We start from the raw sequence: 21,125 nt of genomic DNA, 5'->3' as shown, positions 1-21,125 counted from the left end.
ACTTTCAGGGAACTGTGCACAGTTATTCCCAGATCCCTCTGTTCACCTACATTCTTCAATTCCCTACCATTTACCATGTACGTCCTATTTTTATTTGTCCTGCCAAGATGTAGCACCTCACACTTATCAGCATTAAACTCCATCTGCCATCTTTCAGCCCACTCTTCCAACTGGCATAAATCTCTCTGTAGACTTTGAAACTCTACTTCATTACCCGCAACCCCACCTATCTTAGTATCATCTGCATACTTACTAATCCAATTTACCACACCATCATCCAGATCATTGATGTACATGACAAACAACAGTGGACCCAACACAGATCCCTGTGGCACCCCACTCGTCACTGGCCTCCAGCCTGACAAACAACCATCCACCATTACTCTCTGGCATCTCCCATTCAGCCACTGTTGAATCCATCTTGCTACTCCACCATTAATACCCAACCATTGAACCTTCTTAACCAACCTTCCGTGAGGAACAAAGAGCATAGAACAGTACTGAGCAGGAACTGGCCCTACAGCCCACAATATAGTGTGGAACAGATAAACTAATCTCCCTTGCCAGCCCGTGAACCATATCCATCCATTCCCTGCATATTCACGTAAGCCTGCGGAAGGACACAATCATATTTGCTTCCACCACCACCCCTGGCAGCACGTTCCAGGCACTCACTACACTGTAAAAAAACCTGCCCCGCAAAACTCCTTAAAGGTTGCCCATCTCACCTTAAAGCCACGCCCTCTAATTCTTTACATTTTCACCCTGGGGAAAAAGATTCTGACTATCAACCCTATCTCTAGGCCTCTCATAATCAGGTCTCTGAGTGCAGTATTAAAGGATTATAGGGAATGAAGTTTCGCTGAAATTTAGTGAACTTCAGTTCTTCCACTTGGTTAGGTATTGCCCCAAAATTAATCCTGACTATTGCTGCTGTCTGTGTGGAGTTTGCACTTTCTCCCTGTGACCACGTGGGTTTACTCTGGGTGCTCTGGTTTCCTCCCACATCCCAAAGATATGTGGGTTTGTAGTGTTAATTGGCCTCTTTAAATTGTGGATGAGAAAGAGTGGATGAGAAAGTGGGATTAACAGAACTAGTGTGAACAGGTGGTCAATGGTCAGCATGGACTCGTTAGGCCCAACGGCCTGTTTCCATTCTGTATCGCTAAACTAAACTAATGAATGGTTATTTATGTTTAAGAAGGAACTGCAGATGCTGGAAAATCGAAGGTAGACAAAAATGCTGGAGAAACTCAGCGGGTGAAGACTGAAGAATGAGTCTGAAGAAGGGTTTCAGCCCGAAACGTTGCCTATTTCCTTCGCTCCATAGATGCTGCCTCACCCGCTGAGTTTCCCCAGCATTTTTGTCTACCAATGGTGTTTTCTGAATATTGATCTACCAAATAAATAGTCAACTCTAGATATCATGCAGTTTTTGCTGCAATTCTTAATAACTTTGAAGAGAAGATTCCATGATGATATTTTTTGCATGGACCAGTGGAGATTGGAAACCAGAGTGTCCAATTCAGCGGGACAGGCAGCATCTCTGGATGGAATGGACGTTTCGGGTCATGACCTTTAAATCTGAAACGTAACCCATTCCTTCTCCCCAGAGATGCGGCCTGTCCCGCTGAGCTACACCAGCATTTTGTGTCTAATTTCGGTATAAACCAGCATCTGCACTTCCTTCCTACATCATTCTGATGGAACCCAATTCTGATATCCATTTGGAAGGATCCTGCGCTCAATGTGTGAATAGTTCCAGAGCTACTACATTCACAAAAAGGTTCACTTCCAATCCTCTTCAACCAACTCAGATTAGCCATGAGCCCTGATCAGAACCTAACAAAGACCTCAACATTTATCAAAGACAGGCTTAAGTGAGTCCAGGACAACTCTGAATGTAATTTTAACACGTGTTGCAATTAAGTCCTAGTGTAGAAACAAGGAGCTTCAGATGCTGGTTTACAAAACAAATCACAAAGTCATAGAGTCAGAGTGATACAGTGTGGAAACAGGCCCTTCGGCCCAACTCGCCCGTACCGGCCAATAATGTCACAGCTACACTAGTCCCATTTGCCTGCGCTGGTCCATATCCCTCCAAACATGTCCTATGCATGTACCTGTCTGTTTATTAAACAATGGGATAGTCCCAGCCTCAACTACCTCTTCTGGCAGCTTGTTCCATACACCCACCTTTGTGTAGCAATGTTACAACATTTTGAGATTTTAAAAATCAAGTCTTTAATTTATCCCATCAGATAATGCATAAAAATAAGTTTAATTTGACACCTAATTCACTTTCATATCTTCAGTATAAAAAAAAGTTATGGCCATTTTCATACTCAGAAATTGGCATCTTGATCCCTATTGCTTTTTCATTGACTGAACACAAAAGCTGTGATCGAGAACATTTAAAAGCCGATAACTTTCTTAAAATTTAAGAGAACTGAAGGAATTTTTCAGTTATTATCGATTGAAGCATTCTGAAACAAATATGAAACAATCTTACTTAGATGACTTGAAATTAAAGCATGTAATTAGTTAGTTACCTAATTGTAGCTAATTACAAAATTCAATTACTAGATCTAAACATCTATCCATTTCTTAAGAATAGATTAACATTTTTAAATAGCCTAAGTGTCCAAATAACATTCACACAAGAATTCAGAATATAACATAATTTTTAAATCTCATTGTCATGGGTTTATAGGCCAAATGGAAGGAATTTAATGTTTAATGCCTGTAAATTAATGGCCTTTTAAATCAGCTTGCGAGTGGGATTTTCTGGAACGGGACCATTTGGAACGCTGAGGTTGCGGTGATTTTAGTCCCCCATATCGGCAGCAAATAGACTGCCGGTTCTTCGGGGGAAAAAATCACCGTTTCGCAACTTAAAATGTGAATTAAATACTTCTTAAGAAACACTTTTATACATAAAAATAAACTACTTTCTTTTACCTGGTTCTCCATCAAATCCGTCCCCGTTTTCGGCATTGACGGCTTCAGAAGCTGATTTTAAAATCATTCCAGTGATTAACTTGCCGGGTGAATTTTTTTAAAAAACACACAGAACGGCCGTAGGAACGATTCTTTAGCAACATCTTGCACTCCAACAAATATGATTCAGAACCAGGTCGGGAAAAAAACCCGTTTTAACCCCCCCCCCCCAAACGCGCCAAAATCGCGCACACGGCCAGTGGCAGAATAGCAGCGCCGCTGAAGGTAAGTTTTGTAACATGCCTACTTTGTGTGAAAAGGGCTCGGATTCCTATTAGATCTTTTCCCCTTCACCTTGAACCTATGTCCTCTGGTCCGCAAGTGCAGGTGTAATCCAGACAGCAGCTCTGGAGAACATGGATATGTGATATCTTGGAAATGGACCCTTATTCTGACTCAAGAAGATGGGTCCTGCCCCGAAACCTGTCCATGTCTTTAGGGAATATGCCTGACCCATAAGTTCTTACAGTAGGTTAGGTTAGGCAGAGATTCACTTGCAACCTCATCTACTGTATCTGTTGTTCAAGATGTGGACTCTTATACATCGGTGAGACCAAACGTAGACTGGGCGATCATTTCGCTGAACTCCTTCGCTCAGTCTGCTAGATAGACCTGATCTCCCGGTTGCTAAACACTTTAATTCTCCTTCCCATTCCCACACTGACCTTTCTGTCCTAAGCCTCCACCGTTGTCAGAGTGAGGCTAAACGCAAATTGGAGGAACAGCATAGTTTGCATGGGCAGCTTACAGCCAGTGGTATGAATATTGATTTATCTCACCAAGTAACCCCTGCATTCCCTCTCTCTCTATCCCTCCCCCACCCAAGTCACACCATCTTTTCGTTCTTACCTAGCAACAGCTAAAATAACCTTTATCATTGTTACTTTTTTGCATATCTTTCATATAATTGTCCTATTTCTCTCTACATCATCGTCTATATCTCTCCTTTCCATTTCCTGTGACTCTCAGTCTGACCTGAAACGTCACCCATTCCTTTTCTCCAGAGATGCTGCCTGCCCCGCTGAGTTACTCCAGCATTTTGTGTCTATACATCAGTTCTAGGACCAGAATTAGGTCATATGGCCCATCAAGTCTACACCACTATTCAAGTTTGGCTGATCAATCTTTCCCTCCCAACTACATTCTCCTGCCTTCACCCCATAATTCCTGACACGCTAAATTACTCCAGCACATTGCAATTAAGTCCAGTAATTTTAACAAAAGAATTGCCAGAGATATAGGCCTTTGATCTTGCATCAGTGTGGCAAAACACTAATTTCACAGAATCTTGAAGATGTAAAAGAAACATAGAAAATAGGTGCAAGAGTAGGCCATTCGGCCCTTCGATCCAGCTCAGTATCCTGTACCTGCCTTCTCTCCATACCCCCTGATCTATTTAGCCACAAGGGCCACATCTAACTCCCTCTTAAATATAGCCAATGAACTGGCCTCAACTGCATTCTGTGGCAGAGAATTCCAGAGATTCACCACACTCTGTGTAAAAAATGTTTTTCTCATCTCAGTCCTAAAAGATTTCCCCTTTATCCTTAAACTGTGACACCTTGTTCTGGACTTCCCCAACATCGGGAACAATCTTCCTGCATCAAGCCTGTCCAACCCCTTAAGAATTTCGCAAATGTTTCTATAAGATCCCCCCTCAATCTTCTAAATTCTAGCGTGTACAAGCCGAGTCTATCAGTCTTTCTTCATATGAAAGTCCTGACATCCCAGGAATCAGTCTGGTGAACCTTCTCTGTACTCCCTCAATGGCAAGAATGTCCTTCCTCAGATTAGGAGACCAAAACTGTACGCAATACTCCAGGTGTGGTCTCACCAAGACCCTGTACAACTGCAGTAGAACCTCCCTGCTCCTATACTCAAATCCTTTTGCTATTAATGCTAACATACCATTTGCTTTCTTCACTGCCTGCTGCACCTGCATGCCTACTTTCAATGACTGGTGTACCATGACACTCAGATCTCGTTGCATCTCCCCTTTTCCTAATCGGCCACCATTCAGATAATGTGCATTTAATTTCCTTACATTTAAGTCTGAAGAAGGGTTTCGGCCCGAAACGTTGCCTATTTCCTTCGCTCCATAGATGCTGCCTCACCCACTGAGTTTCTCCAGCATTTTTGTCTACCTTCGATTTTCCAGCATCTGCAGTTCCTTCTTAAACATTAAATTTCCTTTTTCTTTTCTGCTTTAGTAAAACCAAACTTTTTATTTATAGACCATTTTAAAATTGATAATGCCATTTGATGTGTCCTTTCTGTGACTTTAATATAACAGGATCCGAAAATTTGATCTATTACTCCTGTTTCCTCCCACATCCCAAAGAGGTGCGGGTTTGTAGGTTAATTGGCCTTTGTAAATTTCTCCTGGAGTGTAGGGATGGATGAGAATGTGGGATAACATAGAACTAATGGTCGGTGTGGACTCGATATTCGGAAGGGCCTGTTTTCATACTGTGTCTTTCAATTTAAGGACATGTCTGATATCGTCACATATATTTCATGGCATGAGAAAAAAATTGTTTTCCCCACTTTGCTTTGAATGAGTTTTTCATATGATATTTAAAATGATAAATATGGTGATTCACGTGGCAGCACAGTGGCACAGCGGTAGAGTTGCTGCCTCACAGCGACAGAGACCTGGATTCAATCCTGACTATGGGTGCTGTGTGTACCTAGTTTGTACACTCTCCCCGTGACCTGCTTTTGTCCGGGCCCTCCAGTTTCCTCCCACATCCCAAAGATGTCCAGGTTTGTAGGGTAATTGGCCTCTGTAAATTGTCCCTAGTATATAGGTTAGAACTAGTGTGCTGATTATTGCCGATCGGCATGGACTCGGTGGGCCGAAGGGCCTGTTTCCACACTGTATCTCTGAACTAAAAGCATTTGTTTATATGGAGGGAAAAAGAATTGTAATTTGATTTCAAACGTTTGGTGAATTTGCAGGATCCGTCTTCGCCCACGGATGCTGCGAGATGTTTCAGTGACGGACACAAGGACGACCATGCAAGGCACGGAGATCAGTTTCCCCATTGGGATCGCACCCACTGCCTTTCACTGCATGGCCTGGCATGATGGAGAGATGAGCACAGCTCGCGGTATGTCCTTACAGATAATCCCATTACAAACCTAGCTACTCACTTGATTTCAATACTACTCCACCGTATCGTGAAATACTCTTAATGCCACGAGGCTTGACTCTTTAAGTGCCTGAAACACGCTGAGGCTTTATGAAGTGCTTTTTGCCCAGAGTAGCGGAATCAAGAATCAGAGAACATAGGTTTAATGTGAGAGGGGAAAGGTTTACTTAGAACCTGAGGAGCAACATTTTCCACACGGAGGGTGGGAGGCACATGGAACGAGCTGCCAGAGGAGGTAGTTGAGGCAGGAACTATAACAAAAGGTACTATTATGGCATTTAAAAGACATTTGGACAAGTACATGGATAGGAAAGGTTTCAAAGGATATGGACCAAATGCGGGCACGTGGGACAAGTGTAGATGGGGCATCTTTGTCGGTCGAAGGGCTTGTTTCCGTGATGTATAACTCAATGACTTGTACTTTTTGGATGTCTGATCTTGTTTATATTTTTAGTCGGCGAGATATTAGGTTTGTGGTTTCCTATGGCCCAGGCAGACAATGTTGTGAATCTTTCCCTCTCGCCTTGACCCAACTGCTTAGTTTTGTCTTTAGAGATACAGCGCAGAAACAGACCCTTCGGCCCACCGAGTCCGTGCTGACCAGTGGCCGATAGTACACTAGCACTATCCTACACACTTAGGACAATGCATCATTTTTACCGTAGCCAAGTAACCTACAAACCTGTATGGCTTTGGAGTGTGGGGGGAATCGGCGCACCCGGAGAAAACCCCCACGCAGGACACGGGGAAAACATACAAACTGTGTACAGGCAGCACTCGTAGTTAGGATCTAACCCAGGTCTCTGGCACTGTGACATAGCAATTTTACTGCTGTACCACCGCACCACCCCTAAGTTATACATTCCAAGGGTTGGGGGAATCCACCATTATGAAGTGTGAATTGATGTTGATATGAATGGATGCATGGATATTATTATTTCCCTTTAATTCTCTTGTCAAGGATAATGATGGAGCAGCATATTTTCCCACCCGCTACCATGGTGTGGGAAAATACTCCTGTTCTTGCCTACCGCAAGAACAGGAGTACGGAGGATGCCATCTCAACGGCACTTCACTCCGCCCTCTCCCACCTTGACAACAGAGACACTTACGTAAGAATGCTGTTCATCGATTACAGCTCAGCATTCAACACCATTATTCCATCAAAACTGATCACCAAACTCGGTAACCTGGGCATCGACCCCTCCCTCTGCAACTGGATACTGGACTTTCTAACCAACAGACCCCAGTCTGTGAGGTTAGACAAGCACACCTCTTCAACCCTCACCCTGAACACCGGCGTTCCTCAGGGCTGTGTGCTGAGCCCCCTCCTCTACTCCCTCTTCACCTATGACTGCACACCTGTACATGGTACTAACACCATCATCAAGTATGCAGATGATACAACGGTGATTGGCCTCATCAGCAACAACGATGAGCTGGCCTACAGGGAGGAGGTCCAGCACTTAGCAGCATGGTGCGCTGACAACAACCTGGCCCTTAACTCCAAGAAGACCAAGGAGCTCATTGTAGACTTCAGGAAGTCCAGAGGCGGCACGCACACCCCCATCCACATTAACGGAAGGTGGAACGTGTTTCTAGCTTCAGGTTCCTGGGAGTCAACATCTCCGATTACCTCTCTTGGACCCACAATACCTCTACTCTGATCAAGAAGGCTCATCAGCGTCTCTTCTTCCTGAGGAGACTGAAGAAGGTCCATCTGTCTCCGCAGATCCTGGTGAACTTCTACCGCTGCACCATCGAGAGCATCCTTACCAACTGTATCACAGTATGGTATGGCAACTGCTCTGTCTCCAACCAGAAGGCATTGCAGAGGGTGGTGAAAATTGCCCAACGCATCACTGGTTCCTCGCTCCCCTCCATTGAGTCTGTCCAAAGCAAGCGCTGTCTGCGGAGGGCGCTCAGCATCGCCAAGGACTGCTCTCACCCCAACCATGGACTGTTTACCCTCCTACCATCCGGGAGGCGCTACAGGTCTCTCCGTTGCCGAACCAGCAGGTCGAGGAACAGCTTCTTTCCGGCGGCTGTCACTCTACTCAGCAACGTACCTCGGTGACTGCCAATCACCACCACCCCCCCGGACACTTATTATTATTTATTCAAATCGTTTGCTATATCGCTCTTCCAGGGAGATGCTAAATGCATTTCGTTGTCTCTGTACTGTACACTGACAATGACAATTAAAATTGAATCTGAATCTGAATCTGAATCTGGTGACACGATGACAGTGATTGTACAAAGCATTCATGACACCATGCCCTCAAATTATACACGTGCATGGGAAATCGTACGGTGGTGCGGCAGTAGAGCTGCTGCCTCACAACGCCAGAGACCTGGGTTCGATCCTGACTAAGGGTGCTGTCTGTGCGGACTTTGTACGTTGTCTCTGTGACTACGTGGGTTTACTCTGGATTCCTCCTACGTCCCAAAGACATGCAGGTTTGTAGGTTAATTAGCATCTGTAAATTGTCCCTAGTGTGTAGAATAGAACTAGTGGGCAGGTGATAGATGGTCGGCGTGGACTCGGTGGGCTGAAGAGCCTGTTTCCACGCTGTATCTCTAAAACTAAAACTAATAATATCTGCACAGAATCTCTTGCCCAGAGTAAGAGAATCGAGGACCAGAGGACGTAGGTTTAAGGTGAGTGGGAAAAGATTTAATAGTAACCTGAGGGATAAACATTTCACACAAACAGTTGTGGGTGTATGGAACAGGCTTGTGGGCAGGTTGGGCCGAAGGGCCTATTTCCACACCTATGACTATGAATCTATGTGCACATAGAACGCACTATGGGAACTTCACTCACCCCCCTGCAGGAACTATACTACAGGAGGTGCAACTCCAGAGCAAATAAAATCATGGGAGACCCCTTCAACCCCTCCAACGGACTGTTCCAGCTGTTACGGTCAGGCAAACGCCTCCGTTGCCATGCGGTGAGAACGGAGAGGTTGAGAAGGAGTTTCTTCCCAGAGTCCATTCGGACTGTAAACGCTTATCTCACCAGGGACTAACTCTACTGAACGTTTTTCCTTCCACTATTTATTATGTAAAAGAATATGTGTGTTATGATTGTGTTTATAATTTGTTTGGTTGTTTGTCTTTTGCACAAAAGTCCGCGAGCATTGCCACTTTCATTTCACTGCACATCTCGTATGTGTATGAGACAAATACACTTGACACGGGACCCTGGAATAAGTATTTGACAAATTTGGGCATAATGCTTTCCAGGGAAACAATTATATTAGCAATAAGCCTAGACTAGAACATACTAGACTCGACTAGAACGTACTGGACTAGACTAGTACAGCACAGGGCCTTTGGCCTATTATGTCCAACCATATGGTTATGAAAACTCCCTCACCTGTATCCACCTATCACCCACCAGGCTTTGTCCTGCCCCCACCTCTCTACCAGCTTTCTCCCCCTCCACAATCAGTCTGAAGAAGGTTCCTGACCCAAAACCCAGAACGTCACCTATCCATGTTCTCCAGGGATGCTGCACGACCCGTTGAGTTACTCCAGCACTATATTTATTTAAATGCAGATGTTTGTATTTTCAGCTGCGGAAGCCATGAATACTTGTTACATAGCCAGCACATACGCCACCTGTTCTGTGGAGGAGATTTCAGCTGCAGCTCCAAATGGGTTTCGCTGGTTCCAACTCTATGTCTACCGGAACCGTAAGCTTTCTGAGCAGTTGATACATCGGGTGGAGGCGCATGGATACAAGGCCATTGTCCTAACAGTGGATGTGCCCTACACCGGCAAGAGGAGAAATGACATCAGGAACAACTTTAAACTGCCACCACACCTCAAAGTCAAAAACTTTGACGGCATTTTTGAGGTATGAATGTTCGAGATATATCATAAACGTCTCTGATATCAGCCTTGGATGGAAGGTGCCTGACCAGCTGAGTTCCTGCAGCATTATGGGGCGGCACGATGGCACAACGGTAAAGCTGTTGCTTCACAGCGCCAGAGACCCAGGTTCGATTCTGACTAGGGGTGCTGTCTGTACAGAGTTTGCACGTTCTCCCTGTGACCGCGTAGGTTTTCTCTGTGTGCTCCTGTTTCCTCACACGCTCCAAAGACGTACAGTTTTGTAGGTTCATTGGCTTTGGTAACTTATAGAATTGTCCCTAGTGTGTAGGATAGTGTTAGTGTGCAGGGCTAACTCGCTAGGCCTGCTTTCGTGCTGTATCTTTAAAGTTTAAAGTCACTAAATCTTTTTATCTATTAGCAACGATGCGTTTGGAGTATTGTGCACAATTCTGGTCCACCTGTTATACGATAAAGATGCCGTTAAGCTGGAAAGGGTGCAGAGAGGATTTACAAGGATGTTTCCAGGACTTGAGGGCCTCAACTATAAGGAGAGGTTCGGCCAACTAGTACTTTAACCCGTGGAGTGCAGGATGATGAGGGTGACCTTATAGAGATGTATAATCATGTGAGGAATAGATAGGGCAAATAATTCCCTTTTACCCAGGGAATCAAGAACCAGAGGACATAGGTTTACGGTGAGAGGGGAAAGATGAAATAAGAATATGAGGGGTAATCTTTTTACACAGAGGGCGGTGGGTATATGAAACGAGTTGCCAGAGGAGGTAGTTGAAACAACATTTGAAGACAGGCGTCCTGAAGTAAGGTCCCGGTCTGAAACATCAATTATCCATGTCTTCCAGGGTTGCTGCCTGAGCCACTGAGTGTCTTATTGTTATCATTTAAAAGACATTTGGACAGGTACACAGATAGGAAAGGTCTCAAGGGATATGGGCCAAACGCGGGCAAATGGGACTACTTTAGATAGGGCATCTGGGTCAGCATGGATGGGATGGGCGAAGGGCCTATTTCCCTGCTGTATCAACCCCAGTGAAAACGATCTGTCAGACAAATTATCATTGGTTCATTTGTCATTATCCTTAGGTATAAGAAGCAGTTGGCTGGTTTCCTCCATAGTTTTGAGTCTAATTTTCCATTTCTGTTGATCATAATTCTAAGCTGAATGAACATACTGAACTTGCCAGTGCATACCTGCCCTACTTATTATTTTACATAGAAACATAGAAAATAGGTGCAGGAGTAGGCCATTCGGCCCTTCGAGCCTGCACCGCCATTCAATATGATCATGGCTGATCATCCAACTCAGTATCCCGTACCTGCCTTCTCTCCATACCCCCTGATCCCTTTAGCCACCAGGGCCACATCTAACTCCCTCTTAAATATAGCCAATGAACTGGCCTCAACTACCTTCTGCGGCAGAGAATTCCAGAGATTCACCACTCTCTGTGTGAAAAATGTTTTTCTCATCTCAGTCCTAAAAGACTTCCCCCTTATCCTTAAACTGTGACCCCTTGTTCTGGACTTCCCCAACATCGGGAATAATCTTCCTGCATTACGCCTGTCCAACTCCTTAAGGATTTTGTAAGTTTCTATAAGATCCCCCCTCAATCTTCTAAATTCTAGCGAGTACAAGCCGAGTCTATCCAGTCTTTCTTCATATGAAAGTCCTGACATCCCAGGAATCAGTCTGGTGAACCTTCTCTGTACTCGCTCTATGGCAAGAATGTCTTTCCTCAGATTAGTACGCAATACTCCAGGTGTGGTCTCACCAAGGCCCTGTACAATTGCAGTAGAACCTCCCTGCTCCTATAATCAAATCCTTTAAGGTCGATAGTAGTTCAGCACTGTTCTCTGGTTGTTGGTGGGATGGTTCAGTTGCCTGATAACAGCTGGAAAGAAACTGTCCCTGAATCTGGAGGTGTGCGTTTTCGCACTTCTGTTCCTTTTGCCCGACGGGAGAGGGGAGAAGAGGGAGTGGACGGGGTGCGACTGGTCCTTGATTATGCTGCTGGCCTTGCCGAGGCAGCGTGAGGTGTAAATGCAGTCAATGGAAGGAAGGTTAGTTTGTGTGATGGTCTGGGCTGCGTTAACAACTCGAGTGAGAATAAACTACTGATCAGTTCGTTTTTACCTCAGTGCAGGAGAAAGGTTTGGACATAAGAACAGGCGATAAAATTAACAGCGTAGGAAAGGAACTGCAGACGCTGGTTTACTCCAAAGATAGACACAAAATGCTGGAGTAACTCAGCGGGACAGGCAGCATCTCTGGAGAGAAGGAATGGGTGACGTTTTTGGGTACGAGACCCTTCATCAAACTGACAGTATACAGATCAGTGTATAACCCACACATGTATATAGAAAATAGGTGCAGGAGGAGGCCATTTGGCCCTTGGAGCCTGCATATATATACATATACACATACGTACACACATAAAAAACAAATAAACAAAAATCATGCAACAATACCAATGATAGTCCATGTAGTTCAGAGCTTAATGGAGGTTGTGGTATTTAATATAGACTAGATGGCTGCAGGGAAGAAGCTGCTCCTGAACCTGGATGTTACAGTTTTCAGGCTCCTGTACCTTCTTTAAATAACAAAGAGAAAATGTGACTTACAATCAGCGACGCTGTACTGGGTGAATTTGGTTAGCCTGGAGTCCTTTATAACGTTGACCATTTCACATCTGCTGAAGATTTTGGCGCTGGAGACCGCGATCAGGACACTGAGAACAACAAGAGTCTTCATCTTGTCACCAGGATATGTGCCGATATGGAACGAATGCCTGTGCTTTTATACAGGACCGAATCAGTCTTATCAGTCTGAAAATGCCAGTTAAATAGAAAACCTGGGGGAAAAAACAAACAATTTATGTGCGATGAGTCACAGGGCCTGAGCAGGCAAGATTTCACAAACTTTGCAATGCAAAGGAGGGTCGAGAAGATTGTGTCAGATAACGTACACAACACATCAAAAATTGTCGATACACACAAAACGCTGGAGTAACTTAGTGGGACAGGCAGTGACTCTGGAGAGAAGGAATAGCAAAAGGATTTGAGTATAGGAGCAGGGAGGTTCTACTGCAGTTGTACAGGGTCTTGGTGAGACCACACCTGGAGTATTGCGTACAGTTTTGGTCTCCAAATCTGAGGAAGGACATTATTGCCATAGAGGGAGTGCAGAGAAAGTTCACCAGACTGATTCCTGGGATGTCAGGACTGTCTTATGAAGAAAGACTGGATAGACTTGGTTTATACTCTCTAGAATTTAGGAGATTGAGAAGGGATCTTATAGAAACTTACAAAATTCTTAAGGGGTTGGACAGGCTAGATGCAGGAAGATTGCTCCCGATGTTGGGGAAGTCCAGGACAAGGGGTCACAGCTTAAGGATAAGGGGGAAATCCTTTAAAACCGAGATGAGAAGAACTTTTTTCACACAGAGACTGGTGAATCTCTGGAACTCTCTGCTGCAGAGGGTAGTCGAGGCCAGTTCATTGGCTATATTTAAGAGGGTTAGATGTGGCCCTTGTGGCTAAGGGGATCAGAGGGTATGGAGCGAAGGCAGGTACGGGATACTGAGTTGGATGATCAGCCATGATCATAATGAATGGCGGTGCAGGCTCGAAGGGCCGAATGGCCTACTCCTGCACCTAATTTCTATGTTTCTATGTTTCTATGTTTAGCTATACGTGCTTCATTATGTTTGTGCCTTTTTACGCCCCTTGACATGTAATTCATTATTATGTATTACAATTTAAACACCGCTCAGCATTTAAAAGCCGTCATGAGCATGGCGTAAAACCCATCATTTTAAACTATAGTGATTTTTGTTTAAAAACTACTTTTTGTTCAACAAAAGTAATATTGATATAGAATCAAGCACAAGGAACTGCAGATGCTGTAATGTTAGGCAAAGCACAAAGTGCTGGAGGAACTCGGGGTCAGGGAGGGAATGGGCTGATGACGTTTTGGGTCTTCAGGCTGATTGGAGTATAGTGTGGAGGGAACTGGTAGAACCGCTGCCTCACAGTGTCAAAGACCCGGGTTTGATCCTGATCTCAGCTGCTGTCTGTGTGGAGTTGGCACATTCTCCCTGTGACGGCTTGTTTTCCTCCGGGTGCTCCACATCCCAAAGACGTGCGGGTCAGAAAAAAGGTCTCGACCCAAAACGTCGCCCATTCCTTCTCTCCAGAGATGCTGCCTGTCCCACTGAGTTACTCCAGCTTGCTGGGTTTGTAAGTTAACTGGCCTCTGTAAGATAGCCCCTGGTGAGTAGGGAGTAGATGAAAAATTGGATAACTTGGAGCTAGTGTGAACAGATGATCAATAGTTGGCATGGATTCGGTGGCCGAAGGGCACATTTCTGTATACTGTTGCTGTATCTCTAAACTAAACTAATCGGCAAATTGCCCTAGAGTGCCCATAGATTAATGGTCAATGGGCCAAAATGCCTTTTCCATGCAGTATCTTTTAACCAATCAATCCATAATCAGTCTGAAAAAGTGTCCTGACCAAAAGGTTGCCTGTCCATTCCCTCCACAGATGCTGCCTGACCCGCTGAAAATGAAATGGTGTCCCCAGATTCCATCAACCCATGGAGATTTAAAACAGTGAGGCAGAACGCACCTCTCCTCCCAGCCTCAACTACAATGACGCTCTAGTTTCTCATCCATATAATGTGCTTACTTGCTTAATCTTTAACCCAGCAGGAACTTAATGGAGCTGAGGTGTACGGGGTGCCAGCCAATTCTCTTGACCCATCAATCTCTTGGAAAGACATCTACTGGCTTCGTTCACTGACCCGCCTGCCCATAATCATCAAGGGCATCCTAACCAAGGAAGACGCAGAGCTGGCCGTAGAACATGGTGTCCAAGGTATCATTGTGTCAAACCATGGAGGGAGGCAGCTCGACGGCGGACCAGCCACGGTCAGTTATCCCTTCCTCTCGCCTCCCGTCCTCATTTCCTTCCTTCTCGCAATGTTCATCCAGGAGTACAATCACTTTTGTTTTCTCACGGACTTCATTCCTTGGAGCGCAGGAGGCTGATGGGGTACATAAGTTATAGGAGCAGAATTAGGCCAATCGGCCCATCAAGTCTACCCCGCCATTCAATGATGGCTGATCTGTCTGTCCCTCTCAACCCCATTCTCCTGCCTTCTCCCCATAACTCCTGACACCCTTGCTCATCAAGAATCACCTTTACTAACAAGAATGATCTAGTAGTCAATCAAGAGTGATCACGATCTTCCTAATCAAGAGTAGCTAGGTATGAAATCACAAGGTGAATAGGTGAATAGATTGGGTGAATGCACAGTTTTTAACCAAAGGGTTTGGTCCATTGCTCTTCATGAGTCAGGATATTGTATATGGAGGTTAGGATGTTATGTTACAGTTGTACAAGACATTGATGAAGCACTCGGAGTATTGTGTTCAATTTTGATCAATCTGTTATAGGAAAGATGCCATTAAATTGGAAAGGGTACAGAGAAGATTTATGAGAATGTTACCAGGACACGAGGGCCTGAGCTACAGGGAGATGTTGGGCAGGCTAGGACTCTATTCATTGGAGCGCAGGAGGCTGAGGGATGATCGTATAGAGGTGTATAAAATAATGAGGGGAATAGAGATGGTGAATAAACAGTATTTTTGTCAGGGTAAAGGAATCAGGAACTAGGGAACATTGGTTTAAAGTAAGAAGGGAAAGATTTAATAGGACTACGGGTTCTGTCTGTACAGAGTTTGTACGTTCTCCCCGTGATCTGAGTGGGTTTTCTCCGAGATCTTCGGTTTCCTCCCACACTCCAAAGACGTACAAGTTTGTAGGTTAATAGGCTTGGTAAATGTAAAAATTGTCCCTAGTGGGGTGTAGGATAGTGTTAATGTGCGGGGATCACTGGTCAGCGCGGACACGATGGGCCGAAGGGCCTGTTTCCGCGCTGTATCTCTAAACTAAACTAAAGTTCCATAAATTACTCAATCCATCAACCCATCAATTATACAAACCTGCACTCTTTAGACTTTAGAGATACAGCACGGAAACAGATCCTATGGCATGCCAACCAGCAATCACCCCGTACACTAGTACTATCCTACACACAAGGGACAGTTTACAGAAGCCAATTACCCTACACATCTGCACGTCTTTGAGATGTGGGAGGAAACCGGAGCAAGGAAACCCATGTGGTCACGGGGAGAACATGCAAACTCCGCACAGACAGCACCCGTAGTCAAGATTGAACCCGGGACTATACCGCTGTGAGGCAGCACCTCTACTGCTGCGCCGCCCCGTCACTCCAGCACTTTATGCCTTTTCTTTTTGTAAACCAGGATCTGCCGTTCCTTGTGTCAGCAATTAATGCTGGTTTGAATGTTTGCAGATAGATGCCCTATCAGAGATTGTGGAGACGGTACAAGGAAGAATTGAAGTTTACATGGACGGTGGGATCCGAACTGGAAGTGACGTGCTGAAGGCTTTAGCCCTCGGTGCCAAGTGTGTCTTTATTGGTCGGCCTGTGGTTTGGGGCCTTGCCTACAAGGTAACTCATTGTTGCTTCATTGAATGGCGGTGCTAGCTCGAAGGGCTGAATGGCCTACCCCTGCACCTATTGTCTATGTCTATTGATGTTCATGACTCTTGCCAACCTCCAACATCTCCACATGGTCCCAGCACGAGCAACGCTGGTTACCTAATGAAGAGCTTTGAAGACAGATGGACAATTGAGTTCAGGTCTCTCTGAAGAATCACGTTCCCATGACCACTTCCTTCATGCATCACGCAAATACCTAACAATCATAAATCATTCAATTCATTGGTTGAAAGATACAGCATGGAAACGAGCCTTCTGTCCCACCGAGTCCAGGCCGACCATTGACCACATAGTTGGCTCGGGCACCCTAGTTCTATGTTATCCCACTCTTTCATCCACTCCCTACACACAACCCCACATGTGTTTCCTCAGTGTGTTCCGCTTTCCTCCCACATCCCCAGGATGTGCAGGTTTGTAGGTTAATTAGCCTCTGCAAATTGCCCCTAATGTGTAGGGAGTGGATGTGAAAGCTAGATAACATAACATAATTTTGAGTATAGAAGCTGGGATGGAATGTTAAAATTGTACAAGGCATTGGTGAGACCAAATCTGGAGTATGGTGTACAATTTTGGTGGCCCAATTATAGGAAGGATGTCAACAAAATAGAGAGAGTACAGAGGAGATTTACTAGAATGTTGCCTGGGTTTCAACAACTAAGTTACAGAGAAAGGTTGAATAAGTTAGGTCTTTATTCTCTGGAGCGCAGAAGGTTAAAGGGGGACTTGATAGAGGTCTTTAAAATGATGAGAGGGATAGACAGAGTTGATGTGGACAAGCTTTTCCCTTTGAGAATAGGGAAGATTCAAACAAGAGGACATGACTTCAGAATTAAGGGACAGAAGTTTAGGGGTAACATGAGGGGGAACTTCTTTACTCAGAGAGTGGTAGCGGTGTGGAATGAGCTTCCAGTGGAAGTGGTGTCGGGCAGGTTCGTTGGTATCATTTAAAAATAAATTGGATAGGCATATGGATGAGAAGGGAATGGAGGGTGATGGTATGAGTGCAGGCAGGTGGGACTAAGGGAAAAAAGTTGTTCAGCACGGACTTGTAGGGCCGAGATGGCCTGTTTCCGTGCTGTAATTGTTATATGGTTATATGGTTAACATAGAACTATTACATAGTGTCCACTCTCTACACACAATGTGCACGATACTGAGACCAATTAACCTAAAAACCTGCAGGTCTCTGGGATCGAGAGGAAACTGGAGCACCTCGAGGAAACACATGCGGTGACAGGGAAAACGTGCAAACTCCACACAGACAGCACCCGAGCTTAGGATCGTGTGGCAGCAGCTCTACCAACTGCGTCACTGTGCTGACCAGAAAATGTTTCAAATAACAGGATTTTCAGTATTGAACTGAAATGGATACAGTGAACACTCACTGTCTTTTTCCCAGGATCGAAGATTCATAAACCAGAGGATTGAGCCTTAAGGTGAAGGGGGAGTTTTCAGAGGAACCTCAGGATCAATGTTTACACTCAGAGGGTAATCCAAATCTGGAATGTGCTGTCAGAAGAAGCTATAGAAGTGGATAAAATTATGACGTTGAAAACACATTTGTACAGAGATATGGATAGAAAAGGTTTAGATACAGGCAATGGGAGCAGCCCAATGTGCCAACTTGGTCAGCATGGATAAGGTGGGCTGAAGGGCCCGCTTTGTGCTGTACATCTCCGTGGCTACTCTCTCCCATTCACCCTCACATATTGCTCTACTCCACTAGCCCTAAACTCATTGAATGTTCACCATCCCTCTGCCCTTTGGAACACAGAACAGTACAGCACAGGAACAGGCCCTTCAGCCCGAGTCAAACTGATCTCATCTGTGTGCATGTGATCCATATCCTTCCATTCCCCGCATATCCATGTACCTATCCAAAAGCCTCCTATCGTACTGCCTCCACCATTACTCCTGGCATCGAGTACAAGGCACCATCCACACTTTGTATCAAACTTGCCCCACACATCTCCTTTAAATTTTCCCACTCTCACCTTCAAATTATGCCCGGTGCTGTTAGACATTTCCATTGTGGGAAAAAGTTCAGACTGTCTATTTCTCTCATCATTTTATACTTCAATTAAGTCACCCCTCACCCTCTGATGTTACCAGTCTTCCTAAACTTTACTTTGCTTTATACTTTAGAGATACAGTGCTGAAACAGCCATTTCGGCCCGAGTCTGCACCGATCAGCGACCACCAGTACACTAGCACCTTCTACACACTAGGGACAATTTACAATTGTTTTAATTAAAGCCAATTAACTTGCACATCCTTGGAATGTGGGAGGAAACCAGAGCACCTGGAGAAAACCAACTTGGTCATGGGGAGAACGTACAAACTCTGTACAGACAGCACCCATAGACAAGATGGAATCGGAACCCTAAAGGGGCTGTCCCACTGCGGCGTAATCCACCAGTTCAGAAGAGTGTCTTCGACCTTCAAGCTCGAGGGCACTCGCCTGAAAAACCTCGAGCTGGATCGACCGTCAGCGATGAAACCGCGAGCGGGATCGACCGACTGCGCGCACACGCACACACACACACACACACACGCACACGCACACGCACACACACGCACGCACACACACACACGCACACACACACACCGCAAAGACGGAGGCCAGGGAAAGCGGGGGAGCGCTGTCTGAAATTCACACCCGTGAAGAAGAGGAAGGTAAAAGACGGCTGCACAGTGTGCGGTAATGGCCCTGTCTCACGGTGCGAGTCCACCCACGAGTGATCCCGAGTTTAAAACAAATTAAACTCGTGGTAATCACGTGGAATTAACGTTGCGGGAACGTCGGAACTCGTAACGCTAACCGCAGGTACTCGGCAAACTTGTTAACTCATGAAAATCTATCAACATGATGAAAGATTTCCACGAGTCAAATTTACTCTTGAAGTAAAAAATGTAAACTTTTAAACTGGTTGTAAGAACGTAGTAGACCATGAGTTTACCGTAGTGACTCGTGAGTCTACCGTGGGAACTCAGCGGGACAGGCAGCATCTCTGGAGAGAAGGAATGGGTGACGGGATGACGTTTCCAAAATTCTGCTGCGTCTTTGTGTTACTCCAGCACTGTGTGTTCACTTTTTGTCAACCAGCATCTGCCCTTTCTTGTGTATGACATTATTTGTATCCGTTTCTCGAGGGTGAAGAGGGCGTGAAGGAGATTTTGCAGATACTGAACGATGAATTCCGTTTATCAATGGCTCTGTCTGGTAAGAGATACAGCATGGACACAGGCCCTTCAGCCCAGCGAGTCCACGTTGACCATCGATCACCCGTTTACACTAGTTCTATGTTATCCCACTTTCTCATCCACTCCCTACACATTAGGGGCAATTTAGAGAGGGCCAATTAACCTACAAACCCGCACGTCTTTGGGATGTGGAAGGAGACCGGAGCACCTGTAGGAAACCCACATGGTCACATGGAGAACGTGCAAACTCCATACTGACAGAATCCAAGGACAAGACTGAACTTGGGTCTCTGGTGCTATGAAGCAGTGGCTCTACCAGCTACGCCACTACGCCATCCATAATGTTTCAAAACAAAGGATTTACAGTATTGAATTGTGAAATAAATAAGGTGAATGCAGTAGGATTTTTCCCACCATAGGCAACGTTTCGGGTCAGGACACTTCTTCAGACTTTTTTCCTTCCGCTCTCCCTATTGCAATCAGTCTGAAGAGCGGTCTCGACCCTAAACATCGCCTATCCATATTCTCCAGAGATGCATTTTGTGTCAATCTTTGGATTAAACCACGATCTACAGTACCTTTTCAATACAGATATAAAATTCATCTTTAAAACTTGAACTGATTATCACACCAGCCACATGGGTACAAACCACTTAATTTCCCCCATAACACCAATTGTAAACCAGCACTGTGGCCCATGTGGTAAGATTTTATTTTGGAGAAGTCTGGTCTTACTTCAGACAGAACCTTGTGATGGTGTCTGGTTCTCATAGAATCATAGTCATACAGCTTGGAAACAGGCCCTTTGGCTTAACTTGCCCATGCCAACCAACACATCCCATCTATACTAGTCCCTGTGTTCGTTTGGCCCATATCCTGCAAGCCTATCCTATCCATATACTTGTTTAAATGTTTCTTAAACATTGTGAAAGTCCCTGACTCAACTACCTCTTCCAGCAGCTCGTTCCATACACCCACCCCCCTTTGTGTAAAACAACTGTATTCACTTGAGTTTAGAAGGATGATGGGGAGATCTTATAGAAACATATAAAATTATAAAAGGACTGTTCAAGTTCAAGTGAGTTTATTGTCATGTGTCCCTGATAGGACAATGAAATTCTTGCTTTGCTTCAGCACACAGAACATAGTAGGCATTTACTACAAATCAGATCAGTGTGTCCATATACTATAATATAAATATATACACACATTAATAAATAAACTGATCAAGTGCAAATAACAGATAATGGGTTATTAATGTTCAGAGTTTTGTCTGAGCCAAGTTTAATAGCCTGATGGCTGTGGGGAAGTAGCT

General features: G+C 44.9%; 1 protein-coding gene across 9 annotated transcripts in view; it reads left to right on the top strand.

Moving 5' to 3' along the window:
- Positions 1-21,125, top strand: part of hao2 (hydroxyacid oxidase 2 (long chain)) — a 43,847-nt gene that overhangs the window by 21,586 nt on the left and 1,136 nt on the right. For 7 of the 9 annotated variants that reach the window (XM_055644254.1, XM_055644257.1, XM_055644251.1 and 4 more), the window contains 5 exons: positions 5,962-6,113; positions 9,737-10,020; positions 14,724-14,945; positions 16,397-16,555; positions 19,760-19,829. In XM_055644254.1, coding sequence (XP_055500229.1) covers positions 5,962-6,113; positions 9,737-10,020; positions 14,724-14,945; positions 16,397-16,555; positions 19,760-19,829 — 887 coding nt within the window. The remainder of the gene's footprint in view (positions 1-5,961; positions 6,114-9,736; positions 10,021-14,723; positions 14,946-16,396; positions 16,556-19,759; positions 19,830-21,125) is intronic. The other 2 variants (XM_055644250.1, XM_055644258.1) reach the window with 2 other exon arrangements.

The sequence above is a fragment of the Leucoraja erinacea genome, chromosome 13 (genome assembly GCF_028641065.1).
Source record: "Leucoraja erinacea ecotype New England chromosome 13, Leri_hhj_1, whole genome shotgun sequence".
NCBI lineage: Eukaryota > Metazoa > Chordata > Chondrichthyes > Rajiformes > Rajidae > Leucoraja > Leucoraja erinaceus.
Note: the sequence above shows the minus strand (reverse complement) of the source record. Positions and strands in the feature narration are given on the sequence as shown.